A 27,317-nucleotide genomic window follows, 5' to 3' on the forward strand; every position below is an offset into this window, starting at 1 on the left:
TAACAATACTATTTTACATCGCTTTCTGGGCAACCAGTCAACTCTTTGCACCATTGCTTTAATTTTATTACGTTTTACAAGCTCACTAAATGAAAGAACACAAGCACACACACACACCCCAACCGACTTGATAGCAATCACATAACACACTGACAAATGTCCTTCTCTCAGCTTCAAGACATGACATCAATAACTGAATCCTACTGTGATCTGATTGGCTCATTGCCAAAACAAGATGACGCCCGACTAGCTCTCTAAACACTTGTGCTCATTGGCTACAATCAGATGAAGGAAAGCTAGCCAATATCAACCTAAGCAAGTTGTGATTCCTTTTTCCTGGTTATTTGGCTATAACTTTTCATAGAATACTGTACAGATAATTGAACAAACTATGTTGCCTTGCATTCTTGATTAAAGTGGCTTTCCATTGATATATAATTTTATGGTACTACTCCCCAAAAACAAAGTGCTGTTACTAGCCATCAAAACCTCCAAAATACACTTTCCCCAAAAGTTTTCCACAATTTTGGCCACTACTGTAGTACGTGAATCCATATGTACATGTTCTTTGTGCGTATTCTTTTGCTGGGGTGTCAAACTCAATTTCATTGAGGGCCGCATCAGCATTGCGGTTGCCCTCGTGTGTGTGTGTGTGTGTGTGTGTGTGGTCAGGGTGGGCGTGGCCTACTGGGTGGGCGTGGCTGGAGTGCGTATGGCACAAAGGGTGATACCTCCCCAGCCTGTGTCCAGAGGGCAGTGCCGACACGGCACGGACCAGTCCCTCGCTGTTTCCAGACAGCCTGGTGGAGCTAGGACTGAATGTATTTCAGCATAGATGACCACCACGAAATTGTATATTGGCTACCAGCCGGCCGGGCCCGGGGCCAAGGCAGTGGGGGCCATTCCCTCACTGTTTCCAGGATGGCTTCGTGGGCCACATGAAACCACTTCGTGGGCCGGATCCGGCCCCCGGGCCTTGTGTTTGACATGTCTGGTTTATGTTAACCATGGTGTATCAGCATAACCACATAGAGGCATAATAGGTTTATGAGCGTTCGTCTCTCTGATTTAGAGCTCCTTTGCGAATCTACAGACCGTCCTTCTTGATGTTTTAAGTAGATTGTGGCCTTCTCTTTCTGATTTTGAAGATAGCAAAACCGCCCAACTGTTGGCCGAAATCCAGGGCAAGCTAACTAAGCAAAGGGCCACTGTGAGTCGCTCACCCGCTAGACACACGGAGACTACCAAATCCCATTTCCAGACAGAACTGGCTCTGAAACAGACAGTGCAAGCTTCAAGATGGATCCGGAAGAAGCTTTTTACCTTTTACAAACATGGCAACCTGCTCGTGGCCCTTTTCCAGGAGGGCCCTCTTTCCAATTGGCCTCTGTGCGTCACAGAAGCAAGGATGGTTTACATCTTTTATTAACTACTTGGATAATCTAATCAATCGAGCATCTTAGAAATCAGCTTTTCCCTCTTTTTCCAGATGTTCCTAACACCTCTCTCTCTCTCTTCCTTCTCGTGTCTCCTCTCTCTCTCTCTCTCTCTCTCTCTCTCTCTCTCTCACTCAAATTTGATTTTCAAAGACTAACTGGCAGCAAAGGTTGGATTGGTTTTGGTGTGCAAATGTAGGTATGGTGCTCAAAACTGAAATGTCTCAGATGATGGGGACGAGCATTACCTTCCTTTCTTCCTTCCTTCCTTCCTTCCTTCCTTCCTTCCTTCCTTCCTTCCTTCCTTCCTTCCTTCCTTCCTTCCTTCCTTCTTTTATACTCTGAATGTGTGGATCCACAATAATAATAATAATAAAAACAGCGCTGGTCTGCCAAGGAATGGAATGCACATGTTTTGAGCAATAAACCCATTTGGTCCTGGCAGATGCAGGGCTGGCGGTTTCCCTCTCTCGTAGCTGTCCAGATGTTTGGCTTAATTTCTGAAAGCAGAAGGGACATCCAGCCCGCAATTGTATATTGTGTGCAGGATCAGCCTTGAGGGATTATCGAGGTCAGTTGCCGAGTCTGCAGTTTAGTTCACTCCAGTGGGGCTGACTCAAAATTCATAGTAACATTAAACTTAAGTTAGCCTGTTGCATGTATGAATAAAAAGTGCCCAGGCACCCAATAGGCTCAGAATAGGCTCTCAAATCCCCTCACCCCCACACTAAAAGTTAGGGATGGAAAGAAACGAACTCATTTCTCTGCTTTGTAGCAGCTGAGACTTTGAAGGAACGGCCTGATATGGCTGCTACTACGTCAGTTAAGAGCTGTAAGAGGATTAAACAAGGCAGAATGGAGGCAGGAAACAAGAGCACAGATCATCCCTTAATAGGCGACTCTTTTAGAGCCTTCATTTGGATTGACTGAATGGGTGGGTGGATGGGGGTGGGGGTTTCCCAGTCCTTTTCTCAACAGTTCAAAACAGAGAAAGCGGTGTGGGAAAAACTGCTTGTTTTGTTTTCTTTCGTTTTGTAGAACACTTAATTTGCACAGCGCTGTGTTAATTATATTTATATAACTTATACAAGGGCATCTGGTCAGTAAATACCCAGCTTCCAAGCAGCCTGACCCCACCCCAAAGCAAGGAATTGCAGGGTTGTTAAAAGAATATATCTATATCTATATATCTATATCTATATCTATATCTATATCTATATCTATATCTATATCTATATCTATATCTATATCTATATCTATATCTATATCTATACTGTATATCTATATCTATATCTATATCTATATCTATATCTATATCTATATCTATATCCAGGGCTTTTTTTCTCATGGAACGCTCAGAACGGAGTTCCGGCACCTTTTTTGGATGGAACCTTGTAGGGTAGGCAAGGCGGGTTGTATGACATGTGTGAGTTCTGGCACCTTTTTCTTTTACAAAAAAAGCACTGTCTATATCTACTGTATATCCATATCCATATCCATATCCATATCCATATCCATATCCATATCCATATCCATATCCATATCCATACTGTATCTCTATCTCTATCTCTATCTCTATCTCTATCTCTATCTCTATCTCTATCTCTATCTCTATCTCTATCTCTATCTCTATATATCTATATCTATATCTATATTTATCTATATATCTACCTATATCTATCTATCTATCTATCTATCTATCTATCTATCTATTTATCTATCTATCTATCTATCTATCTATCTATCTATCTTATACAAGTAACCTATAAATGTTCACAGTGCTGTAATTCCTCTTCTTACGAAAGGAACGTAAGCTTCTGGAGGCAGGTTGTTCCACTGTTTAACTGTTCTCACTATCAGGAAGTTTCTCCTTAGTTCCAGGTTGCTTCTCTCCTTGATAAGTTTCCATCCGTTGCTTCTTGTCCTGCCTTCAGGTGCTTTGGAGCTGTGGTGGCGCAGTGGTTAGAGTGCAGTATTGCAGGCTACTTCTACTGTCTGCTGACTGCCAGCAATTCGGCAGTTCGAGTCTCACCAGCTCAAGGTTGACTCAGCCTTCCATCCTTCCGAGGTCGGTAAAATGAGGACACAGATGGTCGGGGGCAGCATGCTGACTTTGTAAATCGCTTAGAGAGAGCTGTAAATCACTACGAAGTGGTATATAAGTCCTATCACTATTTGGAAAATAAATTGACCCCCCTCGTCTTTGCAGGAACCCCTCAAATATTGGAAGACTGCTATCATGACACCCCTAGCCCTTCTTTTCCCTAGACTGGCCATACCCAAGTCCTGCAACTGTTCTTCCTATGTTTTTGTCTCCAGGCCTTTAATCATCCTTATTGCTCTTCTCTGCACTTTTTCCAAAGTCTCAACATGTTTTTTTATATCCTGGTGACCAATTACCTGGGTTTTGCAGACATGGATCCATTGGGTAGAAATGGCAAAGACAGGCCAAGCATATTTAGAATCGAATAGAGCTGGAAGGGACCTTGGAGGTCTTCTAGTCCAGCCCCCTGCTCAAGCAGGAGAACCTATACCATCTCAGACAGGTGACTGTCCAGTCCCTTCTTAAAATCTCCAGCGATGGAGCGCCCACAATTTCTGAAGGCAAAGCTGTTCCACTGGTAAATTGTCCTCACTGTCAGGAAGTTTCTCTTTAATTCCAGGTTGCTTCTCTCTTTGGTCAGTTTCCAACCGTTGTTTCTCATCCTGCCCTCTGGTGCTTTGGAGAATAATGTGACCCCCTCTTCTTTGTGACAGCCCCTCAAAAACTGGAATACTGCTATCATGTCACCCCTGTTTCTTCTTCATGCACTACCCCTAGCCGATACCACTTTAATCTCTGAATAACCTAGAAAAAAAACAACCCACACAGGAAATCTCGCCTGCTCAGCTTATTCTCCCTTCCGATAATTTGCTTTCCTGCTTCTGAAGTGGGACTCATCGTCCGCAGAAAGAAGGCAGCCAGACTGTTGGCACGTGGCCATTTATTTGCAGCGACAGATGGACGGAAAGGCAGCTGCAGAGGGTGGCGACATACAGGTTGAGTGACAAGTGCTGGACCACGCAACTCTTTTAACAACGTAGCAGACAATGGGGGGAAACACGGGTGGCACGGATCCTGCTTTGGTGAGGTTGCCCTTTTTTGGGGGGGGCAAGTTGCAGCTCGTTACGACCGCAGGCCACTTAGTGACAGTTTGAAGTTACCATGGAAAAAGGGACTTAGGGTCATTTTTTTTGGACCGACCCACATCGCACAGGGTCACGTGACGCCCCCTTTGGTGACCTTCTGTCAAGCCAAGTCCGTGGGGAAACCAGATTTCACATAACAACCGTGATGCTAACGGAAGAGCTGCAGTGTGGTGAGAAAGGCCATAAAATGGGGCAAAATTCACTTAACAAATCTCTCCTTTAGCAGTAGATATTTTGGGCTCAATTGTGGTCATACGTTGAGGACTACCTGCATTGGGGGGGTTCTCAGTGAAGGATCACGTGACACATTATGTAGCAAGAAACCCATATTTGAAACACCGAAGGGAGCAGTAGCCAATTCTGCCTCTCCTTAGGAAGTTGAGGCATCTAGCTCTCTTTGTCACATGTGACATTTTGAAGGTCGGGCCTCACCTCCACACCTCCGATCCACGTGCAGAACATGGATTAATTCATTTTGTCATCAGTTTTGGGTTTCTCCATTTTTTCTCCTGTGAGAAACTGCCACAGTCCTCCTCGGAAGTTCTCATTGCCCAAGACGTAAATGATGGCATTCACGGTTGGTGAAGTCTTGGCAACAAGAGCAGGAATCTGTGAGAAAGTCACATCATCATCATCATCATCATCATCATCATCTTCATCATCATCATCCTCACCATCTTCCTCCTCATCATCAATCACCATCATCACCATTATCATCCTCACCACCACCACCCTACTCCTCCTCACCACCCTCCTCACCGTCCTCCTCATCAATCAACTTCATCAATCATCCTCATCAATCATCCTCATCATCAGCATCACCATTATCACGATCATCCTGGTCATCCTCCTGATCCTCCTCCTGTTCCTCCTCCTCCTCCTCCTCCTCATCATCATCATCATCATCAATTTCATATCAAAACTGCAGGTCTGGCAGCCCTCCTTCTTCTCCAGGCACCGTCTTCAGCCCCTTTGACTTCTAACTCTTCAGTAAAACCCCAGAAAAAAGACATTTCCAAGGTGGGCTGAGAGGATGCTATAAAGAGATGGAGAAGCAGGTCATGTTAGAAATAAATAATATGTTTTCTTACTTACCATTAGGATTTTGGGAGAAACGAGTGCCACGTTTTCAACTGCAGCATACATACTTAAAATTGAGTATGGACCCCAGCAAAAGACCAAAGATTTCACTGGTAAACCAGTATTAAACTGGGAAAAGAAGAAAGAGTAGAGTAGTCTATGAACTGTGGTCAACCTAAAAAAAATTGAGTCAGATATAAAAAAAAGCAAATTGGGGTTTTTTTAGATGGATTGTCACTGAAAGCTCTTGTGGTTGCCCTCCCAGTTCTGAAGAGTTAAGAATAGTCCTAATTCTTCCTATGGGTGCCATTCTTTTGAAATTTATTATACGTGTGTGTGTGTGTGTGTGTGTGTGTGTGTGTGTGTATGTTTGACACTCTTCACTTGGGACTTTTCAGAACTTTCCCCCTGAAGAAAGTCAATAATATGTGTATAGAAAGGGAAAGTACTGTGGGTGGGATGTATCTGATCTCCCACCCTAGTGACTGGTAAACTGAAGTTCTCAAAACCTTCAAACTGACATTGCTCCCTCTACCACATTGGCCATAAATGACTCATCATTTAAGACAGAAAAACACTTTCTCAAAAGCACTTTCTCTAGCTACACAGCCTGGCTTCTGTTCTGTACCAGCCTGCTACCGGCCCCGCAGCAAAAGCAGGGACAACCCCTTTACAAACGGCAAGAGGCTGGAATAAAGCCTGCCAAATTTATTCACATAAAACAGAGCAAGACAAGACACCAACCATAAAACACGAGCTAAGAAGCAGGAACAATCCAAGCGGTTGCCTTCAGCAAACCAGCCCTCCCACACATTCCCCTTAAATACAGTTCAGGGCGTGGCCTCTCTGTGCCTCCTTCCGAGGTGCCCCATTGCCTTCCTCTGTTTACTCCTGACTAACTGCCTCCTGCGTCGGGCGTCCTTGAACAGGGCCAGCTGTGGGTCATCTTCATCCACGCTGTCAGGCTCACACAGCTGGGTCTGCATCGTGACCAGATGAGAGGGGCCTTGCTGGGGGCTCTCGTCAAGCTGTCCAATCCCCTCAGCAAGCTCTTCAACACCCCCCCTCCTCCTCTGAGTCGTCCGACCCAACTGCCGAACCCACAGGCTGACCCTGAATCACAACAGCTTCCTTCATTCACTCTGCCATGGTCTTACCCTTTTCCACCAGTATATTTTAAACATTTTTTTTTGCTAAGACTCTAAGTTGGGACACACGAATCTCTCTTTCCAGGGCTTTCCAAAACAGACTGGTGTCTCTTCAATTATCATATCCTGTCCAGCCTGCTCATAGATGCCCTACTGCAGGGGTGTCAAACTCAATTTCATTAAGGGCCGCATCAAGCATTGCGGTTGCCCTCAAGGGGCCGGGTGGGTATGGCCAGGGTGGGCGTGGCCTACTGGGTGGGCATGGCTAGAGTGCGTATGGCCTACTGGGTGGGCGTGGCCAGCTCTGCATCGTTGGCATCAAGGGTGCCTATGGGGGCCTGGGCAGGAGTGGGACAGATCTGAGGGTCTCTGGCAGAAGGAGGGTCTCTGGGCCAGGGCCAAGGCAGTGGGGGCCGTTCCCTCACTGTTTCCAGGGTGGCTTTGCAGGCCACATGAAAACACTTTGCGGGTTGGATCTGGCCCCCGGGCCTTGTGTTTGACATGTCTGCCCTACTGGGTTATAAAAACCCATATAATCGTATCTGAAGAGCAAAGTTCTTGATCCTCAAAAAACTCATTTTTGTACTCATTTTAGCGTGGCTGAGCGTCAGGTCCACAGTAGCTCCTCAAGTTAATTTAACACAGATGCTCATTTAAAGTTCAAGGTCCAGTTCAATGGTCTACCAAATCAATTCCTCATAGAACGTTTGGATCCCACAGAATATCCCCAAAGTGCCTTTTCCAAAAGGCAATTGGACTTTCCAGTTCTCTGGATGAGAAGCAAAACGTTTTCGAGGAAAAAAAAGTCCGAGAAAGTCCAGTTCTCTTTTGGAAAAGTGCCTTTGGCACAACCCTGACCTGGATAGTTGAGAATCTCCATAGAGCTCCTGTAGCATAGGATCCCAAAGATGCCTTTTCACGAAGATGCCTTTTCTTTGAAGACGTTTCGCATCTCAACCAAGAAGCTTCTTCAGCTCTGACTGGATGGTGGGGAAGTGGAAAGATCCTTGTAGGCAGCAGGTCATCTGCATTATTTTAGAGCAGACCTGTCAAACTGGTCACGTCGCGCGACGTATCAGAACTTTTTCCCCATTGCCGGCAATGGGGTGGGTGCGGTTTCGTCATGATGCGTCTGGCCCCTGGGCCGACAGTTTGACACCCCTGTTTTAGTGTAAATGGCCAGCGGTCTGCAAGGAGTACAAATCCTTCCATTCCCCACCATCCAGTCAGAGCTGAAGAAGCTTGTTGGATGAGAAGTGAAACGTCTTCAAAGAAAAACAAGACAGTCCAACTGCCTCGTGAAAAAGCATCTTTGGCATAACCATGACCTAGGTGACTGAGAATCTCCATAGACTTATAGAACAGGATCCATCTGCCTTGTTGTTGTTGTTAGCTGCGAAGTCGTGTCCGACCCATCGCGACCCCATGGACAACGTTCCTCCAGGCCTTCCTGTCCTCTACCATCTTCTGGAGTCCATTTAAGCTCAGGCCTACTGCTTCAGTGACTCCATCCAGCCACCTCATTCTCTGTCGTCCCTTTCTTCTCTTGCCCTCGATCTTTCCCAGCATTAGGCTCTTCTCCAGTGAGTCCTTCCTTCTCATTAGGTGGCCAAAGTATTTGAGTTTCCACTTCAGGATCTGGCCTTCTAAAGAGCAGTCAGGGTTGATCTCTTCTAGGACTGACCGGTTTGATCGCCTTGCAGTCCAAGGGACTCGCAGGAGTCTTCTCCAGCACCATAGCTCAAAGGCCTCAATTCTTTGGCGCTCGGCCTTTCTTATGGTCCAACTTTCACTGCCATACATTGCAACTGGGAAGACCATAGCCTTGAATATACGCACTTTTGTTGACAGGGTGAGGTCTCTGCTTTTTAGTGTGCTGTCTAGATTTGCCTCCATCTGCCTACTTCTGACAATTCTCAATAAGGATAAAACCAATTGCATTACTGTCTCCTTATGCTCAATATAACTGAAAACACCATATTGTACAGGATTGACAGTATATAAACACCCCGAAAGTCAAAAAACTCAAGTTGAAAAAAAACAAAAACAACCTAGCTTTGTTTCGCTGGAAACAATTCCACGTTAGGATGTTTTCTTACCTTCAGCTGTGATGTTTTCCTGAATTTGTTATCAATGGATTGATAGGACATTAATACGATGAAAATCGGGATCACAAAATTGAATAGCACCAGAGGAATAAGAAATGTGATGTAATTTCTGGGGGTGGGGAGAAAGAAAAACAGTTAATGGCGAATTATTCTATTGCATGAAAGCTGATGTAGTCAACGATCAGAATATCTCCATAAAACAGATACCAAAACACTAAAACTTCCACCTGACATTGAGGGCTGTGGTGAATGAAAGCTGGATCAAATGATTTGATGAAAAGCTTCCTTGTAGGGTGCCAAGCCCTGATTGATGATTCTCAGCCTGTGGTCCGCAGACCCCTGGGGTGTGTGTGTGTCTGTGATGTCATCACAGGGGGCCTGCAAAGGCCTGAAGAAATGTTATGGTTTAAATCTTAGGTTTTGGGGGTCCGTGCTCATGGTCCTTGGCCACCAAAGGTATCTAAAAGGGGGGTCTGCGGTAAAGAAAAATTTGAGAAGCACTCATCTGCTTCATTGTGTCTCTGCCTCTTAAGTGGAAATGGGCAGGAAAAGAGCCTTCGGCTATCGAGTTCTTATCATCTAGAAGATACAAAGGATGTCAAACTGGTGGTTAGCCCTTCAAGTTAGGTTATCCAGATCACTTGCCATGTTGGCTTTTGAGGTAGGGAACAGCACCGTGAGGTCCATAGCAGTTGATTGCAAAGAAGATGTTCTTCCCAACTACCATCGAGGTGATGCATAGCCATCGATCGAAATGGTGAAGGCAAAGGGCTGGTCTTATTCTTTCAAGAGAATAACAGTTGGAAGGGACCTTGGAGATTTTCTAACCCCCTACTCAATCAGGAGACTGATACCATTTCAGATAAATGGTTGTCCAATCTCTTCTTAAAAACCTCCAGTATTGGAGCACCCACATCTTCCGGAGCCAAGTTGTTCCACTGATTAACTGACTGTTAATCTAGGCTGGATTTCAGTTTCCATCCATTGCTTCTTGTCCTGCCTTCAGGTGCTTTGGGAAATAAGTTGACCCCCTCTTCTTTGTGGCAGCCCCTTAGATATTGGAAGACTGCTATCATGTTACTTCTAGTCCTTCTTTTCACTAGACTAGACATACCCAATTCCTGCAACCGTTCATCATATGTTTTAGCCTCTCGGTCCCTTAATCATCTTTGCTGCTCTTCTCTGCACTCTTTCTAGAGTCTCGACATTTTTTTTTAATATTGTGGTGACCAGAACTGGATGCAGTATGCCAAGTGTGGTTTTACCAAGGCATTATAAAGAGGTATTAACACTTCATGTGATCTTGATTCTGTCCCTTTGTTAATGTAGCCTAACTGCATTGGCTTTTTTGGCACCTGCAGCACAATGCTGGCTCATGTTCAAGTGACTATTCACTAAGATCGCAAGATTTCTCTCGCAGTTACTACTGTAAAAATAATGGAAACTTCGTTGGAGCAGCATCAGTTAGAAACTCCCAGTGACTATTTTGCCCTAAGAAAAAATTATTTATTTATTTATTTATTTATTTATTTATTTATTTATTTATTTATTTATTTATTTATTTATTTTTGGGACTTATATGCCGCCCTATCTTCCGAAGGACTCAGGGCGGCTAACAACAATAACATACAATAATACAGAAGTTAAAAGAAAATTAAATTAATGGCCCCTGTAGAATAAATTAAAATTAAAAAATTAAAATAAGTTAAAAATTACAGTTAAAAATTAAAAACATAATTAAAATCCCTGTCAGTCAAGGTCAGCCAGGTGGAAAAGGAGTGTTTTGAGGCCGCAGCGAAAGGACTGGAGATCTGGGGCCATCCGGTCGCCAGCCGACATTGTCTAGCCGACGGTACCCTGAGGAGGCTTTCTCTGTGTGAGCGCACTGGGCGATGGGAAGTCGTTCCCGGCAGCAGACGGTCCTGCAAATATCCCGGGCCTAAGCCATGTAGGGCTTTAAGGGTAAGTACCAGCACCTTAAATCTCACCCGGAGGGCAACCGGTAACCAATGCAGCTCACGCAGGAGGGGTGTAATATGGGAGTATCGGGGTGCTCCCATCACTACCCACGCGGCCACACTCTGCACCAGCTGAAGCCTCCGGGTGGACTTCAAGGGCAGCCCCATGTAGAGAGCATTGCAGTAATCTATACGGGAGGTAATGAGTGCGTGGGTGACTGTACCACTTTGTGACCCAAAGACGTATGAGGACAGAAAGAATATATAGGAATGGAAAATGTTCCATGGAATGCGTAGGAGTTATTAGCCCTGCATTGACTCTACCGTTAAAACACATAATCCAACTCGCCTTGTCATGAGAAGAATCTTCTATCGAAAAGAGTAGAAAGAGCATAAGAACTGGTTTTTCATTTGGGCTGGTTCAACCTCCCGTCCCAAAGAGTCCCTGAATCTATAATTAGGCCTCAGGAGGACTTACCTGTCTCCTTTGGTGTAGTCCAAAGTGCAACAGGTCCTCAGAGGCTCATAATCATACGCCCCCCATCCCAAAAGGGGCATTGCGGACCAAAAGCCAGCGAAACACCAAGCAAACAGCCCCATGAAGAACACAGAATTCCACTGTAATTTTCGCCCTACAAGAGAAAATTGAAGTGTCAGGGATGAAACGTTGGCTCTGCATTTCGACTTTGCCTTTAGAAAAAGGGAGAAAGGGAGAGGTGTTACTTTCAAGTGGGTAAATGGAGAAATCAAACTTTGATTCAGCTGCAGACCGTGGGAGCCTGAAGCCTTGTCAAGGATACCAGAACAAGTGTGGGTTTGAAGCAGACGGTTCCCATAATGAAGTGGACTTGTTGATATCGATTGTGTAAGACATTGGGGGTTTGTCTGGGAAAACTGTTGTTGAAGTCTATGAATTGGGGTGGGAACCTCAGAGTTAGTTTTGCTTTGACAAAGCCATGCAGTGTATTCAATAACCAGAAAGAATTCCGGAAACAGAATTAATCTGGAGTTTTAGTTGGATTCTCAAACTGGATATTCAACCAACTTTCAGTGGGATTACAGTGCAGGATGGAAGGGCAACCTCTTCAGATTTCCCTCAAGAGTAGAGTAGAGCAGAGCTGCAAATTGGGAGAGAAGAACTTCAAGCTCTCTTGTGAAACCCCGAAGCCTTCTTTGTGGCAGCCCCTCAAATACTGGAATACTGCTATCATGTCTTCCCTATTTCTTCTTTTCTTTAGACTAGCCAAACCCAGGTCCAGTAGCCCTCTCTTGCTATGTTTTAGCCTCCAGGCCTTTGATCATCTTAGTTGCTCTTCTCTGAAATTTTTCCAAACTCTCGACATCTTTTTTGTGACATGGTGACCAAAATTGGCTGCAGAATTCCAGGTGTGGTCTTACTAGGGTTTTATACGTAAAGCGGTATCTATGCCTTTGTTTATACAACCCAGGAAATAATAATAATAATAATAATAATAATAATAATAATAATAATAATAATAATAATAATAATAATAATAATAATAATAATAATAATAATAATAATAATAATAATAATAGAATGACTTTGGCAAAGGCAATACTATTACCAATAGTAACAGGACCCTTGGGTGCAATTCCAAAACAACTGGAACACCACTTGGACACCATCATCGGCATTGAAAAATTCGCCATTAGTCAATTGCAAAAGGTGGCCTTACTAGGAACTGCTTCCATCCTGAGACGATATCTGTAATATCATCAAATATCCACATCTGCCTATCCCACATCCTTGGTAAGGACTCAATAGGTAGACAAAAATGCCAAACCCAGTCTGAACATCTGACTGACTGTGATTATTATTGCTGTTGTTATAAAACGAGGCCTGCAACCTAAGGGCATAACAAAGAAATGATACGGCAAATGCTACATGCTAAAGCGGTGCTTCTCCACCATGGCAACTTTAAGATGGGTGGACTTCAACTCCCAGAATTCCCCCTCTGACAGAATTCTGAGAGGAATTCCACATATCAAAGTGGTTGAGAAATACCATCCTGAAGTTTCCTTTCAAGATTCCCTCCTTAAAAGTCTGAGAAGTCTTATTTTTTTTTTATTGAAAAGTTTTATCATACATTTTATCTTTAACAAACCCCCCTACCCCTCCCCTATCCCTCCCTCCTTACCCCTCCCCCCCTCCCCCCCCCGACTTCCCAGAGCTAAGTACAAGGTATAAAAAACAAAAAAAGAATCATAAACAATCATATGCTAACAACCGTAAACTCTAAAATCTATCACTCTCTAGCTCATATAGGATAACTACAAACACTATTAATATAAAATATATAAAAAAAGAGAAAAAAAAAGAGAAAAGAAGGGAAGACTTATTCAAATGCTACATGAAACTTTTTAGTCCCATATTTGTTCTGGATATACTCAATCCATTTTCTCCACTCCATAATATAACGTTCTTGCGAATGATCTTTCAAATAGGCCGATATCTTTGCCATCTCTGCCAGGTCAGAAACCTTTAAAGTCCATTCTCCTATAGTCGGCAGTTCCTCCTTCTTCCAATACTGACCTATTAAGAGTCTTGCTGCCGTAATTAAATTCAACATCAACTTAGTGTCCACAACAGTAGCATCTGTAATTATTCCCAACAAAAAAAGTTGCGGACAAAACTTTATCCTCTGTTTAAAAATCTTCTGCATGTTCCACCAGACTTTTATCCAAAAAGCCTTAACCTTTTTACAAGTCCACCATATGTGAAAATATGTTGCGTCTTCGTCACCGCACCTCCAACATTTAGGCTGATAATTCGGATACATACTTGCAAGCTTTTTAGGATCTAGATGCCATCTATAAAACATTTTGTAAAAATTCTCTCTTAGATTTTGAGCTTGTGTAAATTTTACGTTCCTCACCCAAATCCTTTCCCACGTATCCATTGTAACTACTTCTTGAATATTTTGGGCCCATTTAATCATACAATCTTTAACAAGCTCTGTTTCTGAGTCAATTTCTATCAATGCAAGATATATCCGTTTGATATGTGCGGGACCCTGATTTCTAATTTGTTTTATCAAATTTTCATCAGTCATTGTAAAACCAATTTTCTGGTCTTCTTTCCACCTGGCCCGTAGCTGAGTATATTGAAACCAATTTTGAACAACCTTCTCTTCTCGCAAGAGGCTATATGATTTCAAACTCCAGACATTTCTTTCCAAGCTCAGAATCTCCTTGTACGTAGTCACATCATGTTTGAAACCAGCATGTATATTTTCTATTGCGTGTTTTGGAATTGCCCACAGTGGTATTTTACAATCTAGCTTATGTCTATACTTCTTCCAAACTCTCAACAATGCCTGTCTTAGAATATGCACTCTAAACACATTGTCTACCTTCTTGTCATACAACAAATATGCATGCCAGCCAAACAACAAATCGTGGCCCTCAAGATTTAATAATCTCTCTTGTGTCAAATTAATCCAATCACTTATTCCTACTAATGCAGCAGCTTCATAATATAGTTTAAGATTGGGCATTTTAAGACCACCTCTCTCACGAGTATCCTGCATAATCTTAAGTTTAACTCATGGCCTTTTCCCTGCCCAAACAAATTTATTGATACCTCGCTGCCATTCCTCCAAATTAGAATCTTTCTTAAGAATCGGTATCATTTGAAATAAAAATAGAAATTTAGGCAGGACATTCATTTTCACTGCTGCGATCCGTCCCAACAAGGATAATTGCAATTTTTCCAAACTCTCCAATTCTTTTTGAATTTTCCCCCACAGTTTTTCATAATTATTTTTATATAACTTTGTATTAGAGGGTGACAAAAGCACCCCCAAATATTTTACCCTTTTAACAATCTCAAATCCAGTTAATCCTTCTAAGAGAGCCTTTTGCGAAACTGTCATATTTTTAGCCAGAATTTTGGTTTTCTGTATATTAACTTTAAATCCAGAAACCTTCCCGTATTGTGTTATTATCTCCATCAGGTCCACAACAGAGTTCTCTGGCTGGGTCACTGTAACAACCAGATCATCTGCGAATGCTCTCAATCTATAATCCTGATCTCTAATTTGTATACCCTTAATTTTTTCCGAATTCCGTATTTTAACCAATAATATCTCTAATGTTAATACAAATAACAAGGGCGATAACGGACACCCTTGCCTTGTGCCCTTCTCAATATTACATGCTTCTGTCAGACTATTATTAACTATAATTCGGGCAGCTTGTTTTTCATATAATGCCCTAATCGGTTGTAAAAAATTTTCCCCAAAATCCATTTTGTCTAAAACTCTCATCAAAAATTGCCAATTCAATTGATCAAAAGCTTTTTCAGCATCTAGAAAGATTAACGCCGCAGGGATCTGGTTGTTCCTTTCCAAAAACTCTAACACATCAACTATATGCCTCACATTATTTTTCATTTGCCTACCACTAATAAACCCCGTTTGGTCCCCATGAATCACCTGTTGCAGAACCCTCATCAGTCTATTAGCCAACACCTTAGCAAATATCTTGTAATCTGTATTTAAAAGCGATATCGGTCTATAATTTTTAACTTGAGTAGCATCTTGGTCTTCCTTCGGAATCAAGGAAATAAAAGCTGTTCTCCAAGACGGTGGCACCTTTCCCCCCCTCTGGATTGTCTGGAACAGTTCCTTTAACGGTTTCATCATCTCTAATTATAAATTTTTATAATAAGCCGCAGACAAACCATACGTACCTGGTGCTTTATCCATCTTCAATTCCTTAATTGCTGTAAAAATTTCTTCTTCTGTAATTAATTGATTAATCCCCTCTTTTTGTACTTGCGTAAGAACCGGGATGCTAGCATTCTCCAAATATATATCAATGTCTTTTTCATTAATCTTCTCCTTAGCATATAATTTAGAATAAAAATCCACAAAAGCATCCTTAATAAGGTCCTGTTGAAACACAACCCTTCCTTTATGCTCAATTTTGTCTATATTAGAAGCCCTTTGCTTTTTCCTCAATCTATAAGCTAACCATCTACCTGGTTTGTTGGCGTTGCAAAAGGTATTATGCCTGGCAAACCGCAAATTGGTTGCCACTTGGTCAGCCATTAATTTATCAAATTGTCCTCTTAACAGTTTAATAGCCTTCTTAATCTTCACATCCTCTGAATTCAAAATCAAAGCCTTTTCTTTTTCCTTTATTTCATTCTCCAGTTCTTTCCTCCTAGCTTCCACAGCACGTCTATGTTTATTATTCATATATATCAACACCCCTCTCATATAGGCCTTACTAGCATCCCAAACCATGTCCATAGAGGTGCCCTTATTCATATTAATTTCAAAAAAATCCTTCATCCGCTGTTTGCATTCTTTCACATTTCTCTGATTTCTAAACAAATTCTCATTTACGCGCCACGAGCGCCTATCTCTATTCTCCTTATCAATCTCTAGCCAAACTGGGCTGTGATCAGAAATAGTTCTTGCACAAATCTTCACCTTCTTAGTCCTTAAAAAAAAATCATTAGTCAACAAAATAAAATCAATTCTAGAAAAAGATTGATGTCTGTCAGAAAAAAAAGTATAATCCTTTTCCTGCAAATGTCTCTCGCGCCAAATATCTCGCAGTTCCAAGTCATCCTTCATTTCAAAAAAGGATTTAGGCAGTCTAGCATGACTTGGGACGCGCTTAAAAGCTCCAGCCTTGTCCATCTGTACATCCAAAACACCATTCCAATCCCCCATAAAAATAAAAGATTTATAATCCAACTGGGTAAGCTTTGTATGAAGTAAATTAAAAAAGTCAGCTTGTTGTTGATTAGGAGCATATAATCCAACTAAAAGCGTCTTTTTACCTTCTAGCAGCAGCTCTATCATAACGTATCTTCCATGCTTATCTGCTTCAATTAAGTCTGCTGTTAAAGCACTTTTAACATAAACAACCACTCCATTTTTCTTATTCATTGCAGAAGCAACAAATTGCGTACCCAGCCTTGAGTTCGATAAATACTTTTGATCCACAACCCTAATATGCGTTTCTTGCAAACATATAACATCTATCTTGAATTGTTTTAAATATTGAAAAACTTTCTTCCTCTTCTGTGGTGAATTTAGTCCATTAACGTTCCAAGTTAAAAATTTAGTTGCCATGCATATCATCCCAAAGCTCTTGGAGCACTGCTTTGATAGGACTATCTTCTTTAGGCCGTGCTCCTCCCACTGCTTGGCTGTAAGTACGTTGTGGAAGTTCCATAGACTTCTGCTGATCTTGTTCTTTTATTTTTTTTGATCATTTTAAAGCAGCACGCGTCACCCTCTGCTCTCTAGGATCATCCAAAGAAGTTGTAGCTTGATCTCCTCCAGCACCGTTCTCCTCTGTCTGTCCATCTTCAGCCTTTTGATGTTCTCCTTCTCCAGATCCCTTTGCAGCTTCCAGAAGTGATAATGAGGTTGCTTTTAAAACGTTATTGTAAAAATCACGCGCCTGCATCACAGTAACCAGACGGTACCTTTTACCTTCATGCATCACCATCAACCCAACTGGAATCTCCCATCTGAACCTTATATCTCGTTGCTTGAGCTCTTGCACAAGAAATGTAAAATCCTTCCTCCTCCTTAAAATATTTGGAGGGATTTCTTTTAGAACCAAAACTTCTTGATCAGCAATCACAACTTTAGAATCATAGGCAGCTTGTATAACTTCATCTCTAATTTCCCTCTTTGCAAAATAAACCACCACATCTCTAGGCAGCTTTCTCTGTCTAGCAATCCATGAATTCACACGAAACACTTTATCCATGCCTCCCTTTATTTCAGATGCTGGCTGATTCAATACCACTTCCAGAGCCTCAGAAATCAGCTGCTTTAAATCTTCCTTAATATTCTCTTTTAAGCCTCTGATTCTAACAGCAAACTGCATCTGGTAATATTGAGCAAGACTCAATTCTCTGTCCATTTTGTCTCTTAAATCTTCATTCTCCAATACTTTTGCTTCTAATATGGCATTCTTTTGAGTCAAATCTTCCACTTTTTCATCCAGATCTTCCACACATTCAGCCACTTTATGCACTGAAGACAAAATGTCTACCTTCATCACACTGAACTTCTGTTCCATCCTCTCTTCCATTCTCTCCTCCAATTTCTCCAATTTCTCCTCCATCTGTGCAAATTTATCACCCATTGATTCCAAAATTACCTGGGCATGTTTTTCAAGAGCATCTTGTAAATGCTTCGGTGTCAATACATCAGGAGGATGCAACGCCTGCAATGATGATTGTTGCACCGGAGAAGTTCCACCACTCCGAAGAGTTTTTGGGGGAGGTTTAGCCGCCATCTTTTACTTTCACTTGTGACACACTTTCACTTTAAATTTAAAAAGTCCATCAAGCTCGAGAGTAAAATATAATAATCCTCTTCACCTTTTCCTCTTGTACCGCTCTGCCTGCTCCTTTTATTCCATAGTCCTTCCTTCAGGCAGGGGTGGTCGCAAACGCCTGGCTCTGCTCCAAGAAATCCGGAGCAGAGACGCTGACCAGCTGGGAGTGACCCAGGCTACGGGGGAGTTCAATCCTTCAGCCGCCCAAGCTACAAGCTCAGGCGGCCCCGGAGAACTCGACCCCTACCTGGGGCCTCACCCCCTCCTCTTCTCCCGAGGAGGGGGCTTCAAATTCACCCGAACAGCTGATCGGCGCTGTTTCGGGTGAAAATTACTCAGCTGAGCCGCGGGCAGCCCGGGAAGGCTGTCTCCGGCACCGCGCAGCCACCGGAAGTCGAGAAGTCTTATTTTTAAATTACTGTTTGGTCATCCTTCCAGATTCACAAATTGTGGGCACTCCACCACTTGAACTTTTTAAGAAGAGGCTAGACTAGACAGTCACTTATCTGAGATGGTAGAGGTTCTCCTGCCTGAGCAGGGGGCTGGACTAGAAGACCTCCAAGGTCCCTTCCTATTCTATTCTATTCTATTCTATTCTATTCTATTCTATTCTATTCTATTCTATTCTATTCTATTCTATTCTATTCTATTCTATTCTATTCTATTCTATTCTATTCTATTCTATTCTAATTCTATTCTATTCTATTCTATTCTATTCTATTCTATTCTATTCTATTCTATTCTATTCTATTCTATTCTATTCTATTCTATTCTATTCTATTCTATTCTATTCTATTCTATTCTATTCTATTCTTTTAATGTACGGGTGCCTTTTGTCCACAGTTCTCATTTTCTGTATGTCAAACTATCCCTCCATTATGCAACTAATACATTTAAAAAACAACAACAACCACCCAGAGGACTTACTGGAGCAATACTGATGATATCGGTCCCACGCAATTGCAGCTGCACAGTTAATGCTTGTTAGGGCTGTTAAAAATCCTTGAAACCCATGAATTTGGCAGCCGTCAGAGCCATAGGGCCAATATCTGAAAAGGAAGCAATGACACGGTGGGAAAACATGTCAGAAGAAGGACTTGAGCAGTTGTTTTCTTAAATGTTAGCAAAATGGACACTCTAAAGATTCCTTCTGGCCGTGTCAGATGACTTTCAGATGACAGCATTCAAAATTCACAGCTCGCGCTGCTAAAACAAAGAGAGTCATGAATTATATAAGGTAATGTGAAAGTGGGTCATGTTTCTCTCTCTTTCTGAGCGTGAGGAAGCATGGGACGCAAGAAACAAAGTCAAAGCTCCTTTTTTGGAAGGTTCTGAGATGCCTCCTAACCTGAGACATGTAAGGCAGCTTCACAAGAAAGGGGTCCTTAACTCTTTTCGCTGCCTCCAGCTTCTCCTTTGCAAATGCCGATTCCTGCTACTTTCCATGAGCCACGTTTGAATGTCTGAATGTGCTATTGAAGGAGATCAATCAGAATAGAGCTGTAAAGGACCTTGGAAGTCTTCTAGTTTAACCTCCTACTCAAGCAGGAGACCCTATACCATTTCAGACAAGTGGTTGTCCAGTCTCTTCTTAAAAACCTCCAGTAAAGAAGCACCCACAACTTCTGGAGGCAAGTTGTTCTAACTAGTTAATTGTCCTCACTGTTAGGAAGTTTCTCCTTAGTTCTAGGTTGCTTCTCTACTTGATTAGCTTCCATCCATTGTTTCTTGTCCTGCCCTCTGTTGCTTTGGAGAATAAGTTGGCTTCCTCATCTTCGTGAGGAAGAATCCTCTTAAATACTGGAATACTGATATCATCTACCCCCAGTCCTTCTTTTCTCTAGACTGGCCAAACCCAAATCCTGCAACTGTTCTTCACATGTTTTAATCCCAAAGCCTTCAATCATCTTAGTTGCTCTTCTCTGCACTTTTTCCAAAGTCTCAACATCTTTTTTGTAATGTGGTGATCAAACCTGGATATCATTATTCCAGCTGTGGCCTTACTAAGGCTTTATAAAGCGGTACTCATACTTCACGTGATTTTAGTGTTGGGTAGAACATGGACGCGGTGGCTCAGTGGGTTAGGATGCTGAGCTTGTCGATCAGAAGGTTGGCAGTTTGGCGGGTCGAATCCCGAGTGCCGCGTAACAGAGTGAGCGCCTGTTACTCGTCCCAGCTTCTGCCAACCTAGCAGTTCGAAAGCACGAAAAAAATGCAAGTAGAAAAATAGGGACCACTCCGGTGGGAAGGTAACAGCGTTCCGTGCGCCTTTGGCGTCTAGTCATGCCGGCCACATGACCATGGAGACATCCTCAGACAAGCGCTGGCTCTTCAGCTTTGAAACAGAGATGAGCACTGGCCCCTAGAGTCGGAAACGACTAGCACGCATGTGCGGGGGAACCTTTACCTTTACCTTTAGAACATGACTCTCTTGAGGCATATTCCATTTCTGTCGATATTTTTTTTTCTTCTATTTTTCCCCCCTTCTCATTTCAACACTGAGATTATTCACTTTTTGCCTTCTCTGGGTATATTTTGGTTTTACCACTTCAACCGTGCTTTTTGGTGGTCTCCCACCCACATATTAACCAGTGCTTAGCATTTTTAAGACTAAACCAAGCCCTTTTGGGTGGTGACTCCTCCTTGTCAATTCTGCCTGGCAATAGAACTGCTCTACTCTGGTCTTCCTTACTGCCTTCTACCTCAGACAGGAAGTAAAGGTAAAGGTTCCCCCGCACATGTGTGCTAGTCGTTTCCGACTCTAGGGGCCGGTGCTCATCTCCATTTCAAAGCCGAAGAGCCAGCGCTTGTCCGAGGACGTCTCCGTGGTCATGTGGCCGGCACGACTAGACGCCAGAGGCGCACGGAATGCTGTTACCTTCCCACCGGAGTGGTCCCTATTTTTCTACTTGCATTTTTATGTGCTTTCGAACTGCTAGGTGGGCAGAAGCTGGGACGAGTAACAGGCGCTCACTCTGCTACACGGCACTTGGGATTCGACCCGCCAAACTGCCGACCTTCTGATCGACAAGCTCAGCGTCCTAACCCACTGAGCCACTGCGTCCAGGAAGTATATATCTTCAAATTAGAATGGCCAAAGACCTATATTTGCATGAAAGGTGCCATGAATGAGACATTAGGTAGTGAAAATTATTCTCTGCTTTTCTGAGCGAGCATCGGTCGGGAGACAGTGTATGCCCAGAGGGCGCACAGCTCTCTTCTTTTTGCGTCCTGTGCTATTTTTAAGCGGAAGGACAAGTAAATAAAACTTACCGTAAAAAACTGGAGAAAGCAGCAATGAAGGCATTGATGCAAATGCCACAATCAGACAAGGCGAGGTTGAATATCAGAAAGTTGCCCGGGGTTTGAATCTCCTTGATCTTCCAGAAAGCAACGATGGTCAACACATTCAGAGAGAATCCAGACAAAGCTAAAATATGAAAGAGGATCCTTTTATTGTGCTTTATAATTTTGTCTCAGACCCTTACAAGAGGTTGACGACCGCAGACCCAAATGGCAACCAAGGTTGTAAAACACTGCAGCTTTATTTATTCAAAACAAACAAACCCAACAAACAACTTGGATATCTCACACGGATTAAATATGCAAGACAGCGTGGAAAATGTGCATTTTTCCGTCACTATCAGAACGAACCTCTTATGAATTCTCCATCTGGTTAAGTTCTAAAAATAAATAAATAAATAATAATAATGATCCAGGCTGCATTACTACGGTAGATGAAGTCCTTGCTATAAACTCTGTGAAGTCCAATTGTCAGATTTCTGAAACTTTTTTAAAATTTTTGTTTCTGAAGCAATGCCATTTCAAGAAGACCTGATCCCGCTTGATCTTGGTTGCATAACCATCCCACCTTACCTTCAGACAGCATCAGTGTGCCAAAACTAATCATTTCAAACTCCGTAAATCCTTCCGGAAGAGAGTCAGGTGCCGACATCTTTGGAGCTGCAAAACCAGACTAACCTAGACTGTATCTTGTCTGTTGATTTATCTCTCTTGCTCCCTCTTTCCCTCTTCCCTCCCTCCCTCCCTCTTTCTCTCTCTTCTCTCTCTCTCTCTCTCTCTCCCTCCCCCTCCTCCCCCTCCCCTCTCTTTGCCTTTATGCTCTTCAAATGCCCAAGACAACAATTGCCTTCTTAAAGTGTTTGGCCGTTGCCAAATTTAGCTCTCCTGAAAAGAAGTAGCAGTAACTATATATCTGCCTTCACTTCTCCAGTGTCTATCATTCACGAAAGAAAAGAAAAATGTCAGAAAGAGAGGGAAAAAAAACAGCTCGGATGATCTGGAGCAAGCACGGCCTGCCTGGGGGTTGAGTCACTGAATCACTTCATTTCAGAAAGGCATTTCTGACATGGACGTAGAAGCGTGTCTGTTTTGATCACATCTGTGGGTGGTTTGTTTGAAAAGAAAGGTCAGTGAAAAAGATCTCAGCTGTATGTTTCACTAGGTTTATTGAACAGCATTTTTCCCCCCTTGTTAGGGCTAAAATATTGTCGAGAATGAGCTTGGATTTCAAAAGAAAGATTTCGTGAACGAAGCACAGCTTTGGATGATTCCATGCAGTTTTTTCTTGCCAGTCTTATAAAAGTAGTTTGGCAAGTCTGCTCTTGGGAATTAATTTTCTGACTCCCAAGCCTAGAATTTCAGTGGTTTCCCCATTCAGGACAACCTTAATCAGCCAAGATCAGCCAAAGGTTGCCATCTGAATTTTGAAAACTGCATCTAATATATCATGCAACGTTTCTGTTAAAAGAAAAAAAAACACATACCCCTTTTATAGGGCATTAGAATAGCCAAAAGAGATGAAAGAGATAAACCACAAAGGCCATATCTATGTTAAAAAAAGAACAGATGTTAATTTACATATATAGCTTTAAATTGAAAACCTTAACAGCTCAACAGTAAAAATAATGCATCTCACTATAGCAAGAGTGAATTGCTTACTTTACTATCGAGGTGTATATTTCTCTGACAGCCTTTCAAAGGATCGTGGCTTTAAAGCTCCCTTCGGAGAGGGGGGGGTTGGACTAGAAGACCTCCAAGGTCCCTTTCAGCCCTGTGATTCTAGGATTTAGATGCCAGACAAAAGGAAGACTGTCTTCAAGCAAGCTTCAGAATAAAGGACTGTTTTGAATAGCACAATGCAAAGTTCTGTGGTTTAGCATGTTTTCTAGGATTTAGTGTAGCTCGCTACAGGTTTCAAATATGTTTCTGAATATTTCACCAAAGTAGTTTAGGCTGCTACTTTGAATGCAGATATAGAAAGAACAAAGAAGATTTTCATTACAGACCATCAGGAATCTTCAGATAATACACTGGAATAAAGCTTTGGTAAATAAACGTACAGTATAAACAAATAAATTTTACATGCAACGTACACAGGCACAAGGCAGGATAGGTCAAATATAACCTTCATGACTTATACATCTTAGACAGAAATATCTCTTTATTTCTAAATGCTTTTAACACAAGTCAACAGTGCTCTAATATTCCTTCGCCATCAGTTGAACTATTTCTGTTTCATGTAGCTTTTTCTCTGCCTTCAGGGAAAATCTGCTTAGGAATTGGATTTTTGTTGTTGCTGCACCACTTAATATCTCCTCTATGAATTCACAGAGAGAACACCATTAATAGCTTGGGCAGAAGTAGAGAGGTCAAGTTGCTTGTTAGCAAAGGGAAAGGAAAATTATTCTTAAGGAAAGTAGAAATAACATGGTTGGGATTAGAATAGAATAGAATAGAATAGAATAGAATAGAATAGAATAGAATAGAATAGAATAGAATAGAATAGAATAGAATAGAATAGAATAGAATAGAATAGAATAGAATAGAATAGAATAGAAGAGCTGGAAGGGACCTTGAAGGTAATAATGATAATTAACAACAACAACAAAATTGGGAGGGACCTTGGAGGTCATCTAGTCCAACCCCCTCCTCAGGCAGGAAACCCTATACAATTTCAGTCAAACGGCTATCCAGCTTCTTCTTAAAAACTTCCAGTGTTGGAGCATTCAAAGCTTCTGGAGGCAGGTTGTTCCACTGGTTAACTGTTCTCACTGTCAGGAAGTTTCTCCTTAGTTCTAGGTTGCTTCTCTCCTTGACTAGTTTCCATGCATTGCTTCTTGTCCTGCCTTCAGGCGCTTTGGAGAAGAGCTTGACTCCCTTTTCTTTGTGGCAGGTCTTCTAGTCCAGCCCCCGGCTCAAGCAGGGGAACCTATACCATCTCAGACAAGTGGCTGTCCAGTCTCTTCTTAAAAACCTCCAGTGAAAGGATTTCTGATTAATTTATCTCACTGTCAGGATATTTCTCCTTAGTTCTAATTTGCTTCTTTCTTTGATAATCTTCCACCTGTTGCTTCGTGTATTGTTCCCAGGTGTTTTGCAGAGCAGGTTGTGCCCCGTTTGTCTGTTGCAGCCCCTCAAGTACTGCAAGACACCTATCATATCACCCTTAGTCTTTCTCTTCATTAGATTAGACTTACCTAGTTCTCCTAATAGTTCATTGTACGGTTGAGCCTCCTGTACTGTATGATTTAGTACTATTTAATTTATTTGCTCACTCTGAGTGAGCGCCTGTTACTCGTCCCAGCTTCTGCCAACCTAGCAGTTCGAAAGCACCTAAAAATGCAAGTAGAAAAATAGGGACCACTACGGTGGGAAGGTAACAGTGTTCCGTGCACCTTTGGCGTCTAGTCATGCCGGCCACATGACCACGGAGACGTCCTCGGACAAGCGCTGGCTCTTCGGCTTTGAAACGGAGATGAGCACCGAACCCTAGAGTCGGAAACGACTAGCACACATGTGCAAGGGAACCTTTACCTTTACCTTTTTAATGTATTTGCACGCATGGGAGGGAGAGATGGTGAAGAGTTACAACAAGAACAACACACCTATCTTCACTGATATCACACAGCGTCTCACAAATACTTTGAGCAGCGTTGAGCAGGAAGAGATGCTTCTTCCGATACTTCGCTCACATGTTTTTGAGCCTTAAACAGCTGTACTAAAATTAAGCTCAGAACCCACCCGGGTTGTCCTTAAGCAGAAGGCTTTGGAAATATCCTTAGGAAAGAGAGATAGTCAAAGCCTGCAGGTAATTTCTGTCTTAAATTCTTCCTTTGTTCCATTCTTAAAACCCGAATTGGCAGAGAATGACAGAAACAGTCTCCTGACTCTTTGAAGTAGCCCATCTTACCTTCAACCAGCAGGATTGTGCCAATGGTGAAGACTTCAGTTTCAGTAAAATCATCAGGAATAGGATATGCTGAATTAACCATGTTTGCAATGAAAAGTCTCCCCCAATGTCTGGATTTTCTAACTGTTCCAGTATCTGCCCTGGGTCAATTCTTTGTCTTGAATTTTCTTTCTTCTGTCCAGTCACCTACAAATTGTACCTTCTTAAAGGGCCTGGCCACGTGGAAATCCTTACAGAAAAGCTTTGCGTGTTAATCCTGACCCGACAATCCTTACAAAATTCTTCCTCATATCCCTCCCATGCCTGGAACTGCATAAAGCAAAAAAGGAAATTATTCTGGGCAATCACACGAGGCCTTTTGTAGAGAGAGCTTTTAAAAATGGACCCTGCTAATTCTACATGACCATGGAGACGTCCTCGGACAAGCGCTGGCTCTTTGGCTTTGAAACGGAGATGAGCACCGGCCCCTAGACTTGGAAACGACTAGTACGCATGTGCGGGGGAACCTTTACCTTTACCTTAATTCTAGAAAAGAAAAAAAAGAAAAGAACTAAAGAATACAGGAATGGCAGCCAAAGCAAATGCTGTGTAATTAGGGAGACACTGGAAATAAACGAACATGATTAAATCACTAAACTGGGGAAGAAAGGAGAAAAAGAAATGGGGGTGGAGACGTTCCTTTCCTGAACGTGAAACAAAGCAAAAAATATGTTTTGGAGTCTTTGGTATTCTCTGACCTCGGTTGTTTGCTTGGAGACCTTTCATTACCCAACTAGGTAACATTATCAGAACTTGTTGCATGTGGAATATGATCCTTGTTTATATACAGTAGCTTGCCCTAGTGTTGGAAGGGTGGTCGTTTTCTTCTTAACAGAATAACAGTGTTGAAAGGAACCTTAGAGATCTTCTAATCCAACCATCTACTCAAGCAGAAGACTATTACATTCTGGACAAGCGATTGTCCAGTCTACTCTTGAAAACCTCCAGTGTTGGAGCATCCACAACTTCTGGAGGCAAGTCCTTCCACTGATTAATTGTTCTGTCGGGAAATTTCTCCTTAGCTTTGTAGATTGGTTCTCTCCACAAATAGCTTCCATCCGTTACTTCTTGTCCTGGCTTCAGGTTGACTCTCTCTTCCTTTTGGCAGCCCCTCAAATACGGGAATACTGCTACCATGTAAATAGTAATAATAAAGTTGGAAGGGACCTTGGAGGTCATCTAGTCCAACCCTGTGCTCAGGCAGGAATCCCTAGACCATTTCGGACAAATGGCTGTCCAGTCTCTTCTTAAAAACTTCCAGTGTTGGAGCATTCACCACTTCTGGAGGCGGGTTGTTCCACTGGTTAATTGTTCTGTCAAGGAATTCCTCCTTATTTCTAGGTTGCTTCTCTCCTTGATGAGTTTCCATCCATTGCTTCTTGTCCTGCGTTCAGGCGCTTTGGAGAATAGCTTGACTGCCTCTTCTTTGTGGCAACCCTTGAGATACTGGAAGACTGCTATCATGTCCCCCCTCGTCCTTCTCTTCATTAAACCTAGACATCCCCAATTCCAGCAACTGTTCCTTATATGTTTTAGCCTCCAGTCAAGGCATTGTAATGTTTTATTAATGCTTCTTTTAATTAAACTAGACATCCCCAATTCCAGGAACCGTTCCTCATATGTTTGAGCCTCCAGTCTCCTGTTCATCTTTGTTGCTCTTTTCTGCACTCTTTCCAGAGTCTCAACATCTTTTTTTTTAATATCATGCCAACCAAAACTGGATGCAGTGTTCCAAGTGTGGGATGATAAAGTGGTATTAACACTTCAGGTGGCCTTGATTCGATCCCTCTGTTAATGCGGTCTTTACT

At 42.4% G+C, this 27,317-nt stretch overlaps 1 protein-coding gene across 1 annotated transcript; it reads right to left on the reverse strand.

Moving 5' to 3' along the window:
- Nucleotides 1-5,090: 5,090 nt before the first annotated feature.
- On the reverse strand, nucleotides 5,091-25,552 carry RGR (retinal G protein coupled receptor; the record flags this gene model as incomplete). Its single annotated transcript, XM_081328618.1, has 7 exons — nucleotides 5,091-5,234; nucleotides 5,721-5,834; nucleotides 8,953-9,070; nucleotides 11,398-11,551; nucleotides 19,185-19,306; nucleotides 21,531-21,687; nucleotides 25,471-25,552. 7 exons carry the CDS (start codon nucleotides 25,550-25,552, stop codon nucleotides 5,091-5,093), a joined length of 891 nt encoding a protein of 296 aa, XP_081184744.1.
- Nucleotides 25,553-27,317: the final 1,765 nt, after the last annotated feature.

The sequence above is a fragment of the Vipera berus genome, assembly GCF_964194415.1.
Source record: "Vipera berus genome assembly, chromosome: 5".
In the NCBI taxonomy this organism is placed as follows: Eukaryota; Metazoa; Chordata; class Lepidosauria; order Squamata; family Viperidae; genus Vipera; species Vipera berus.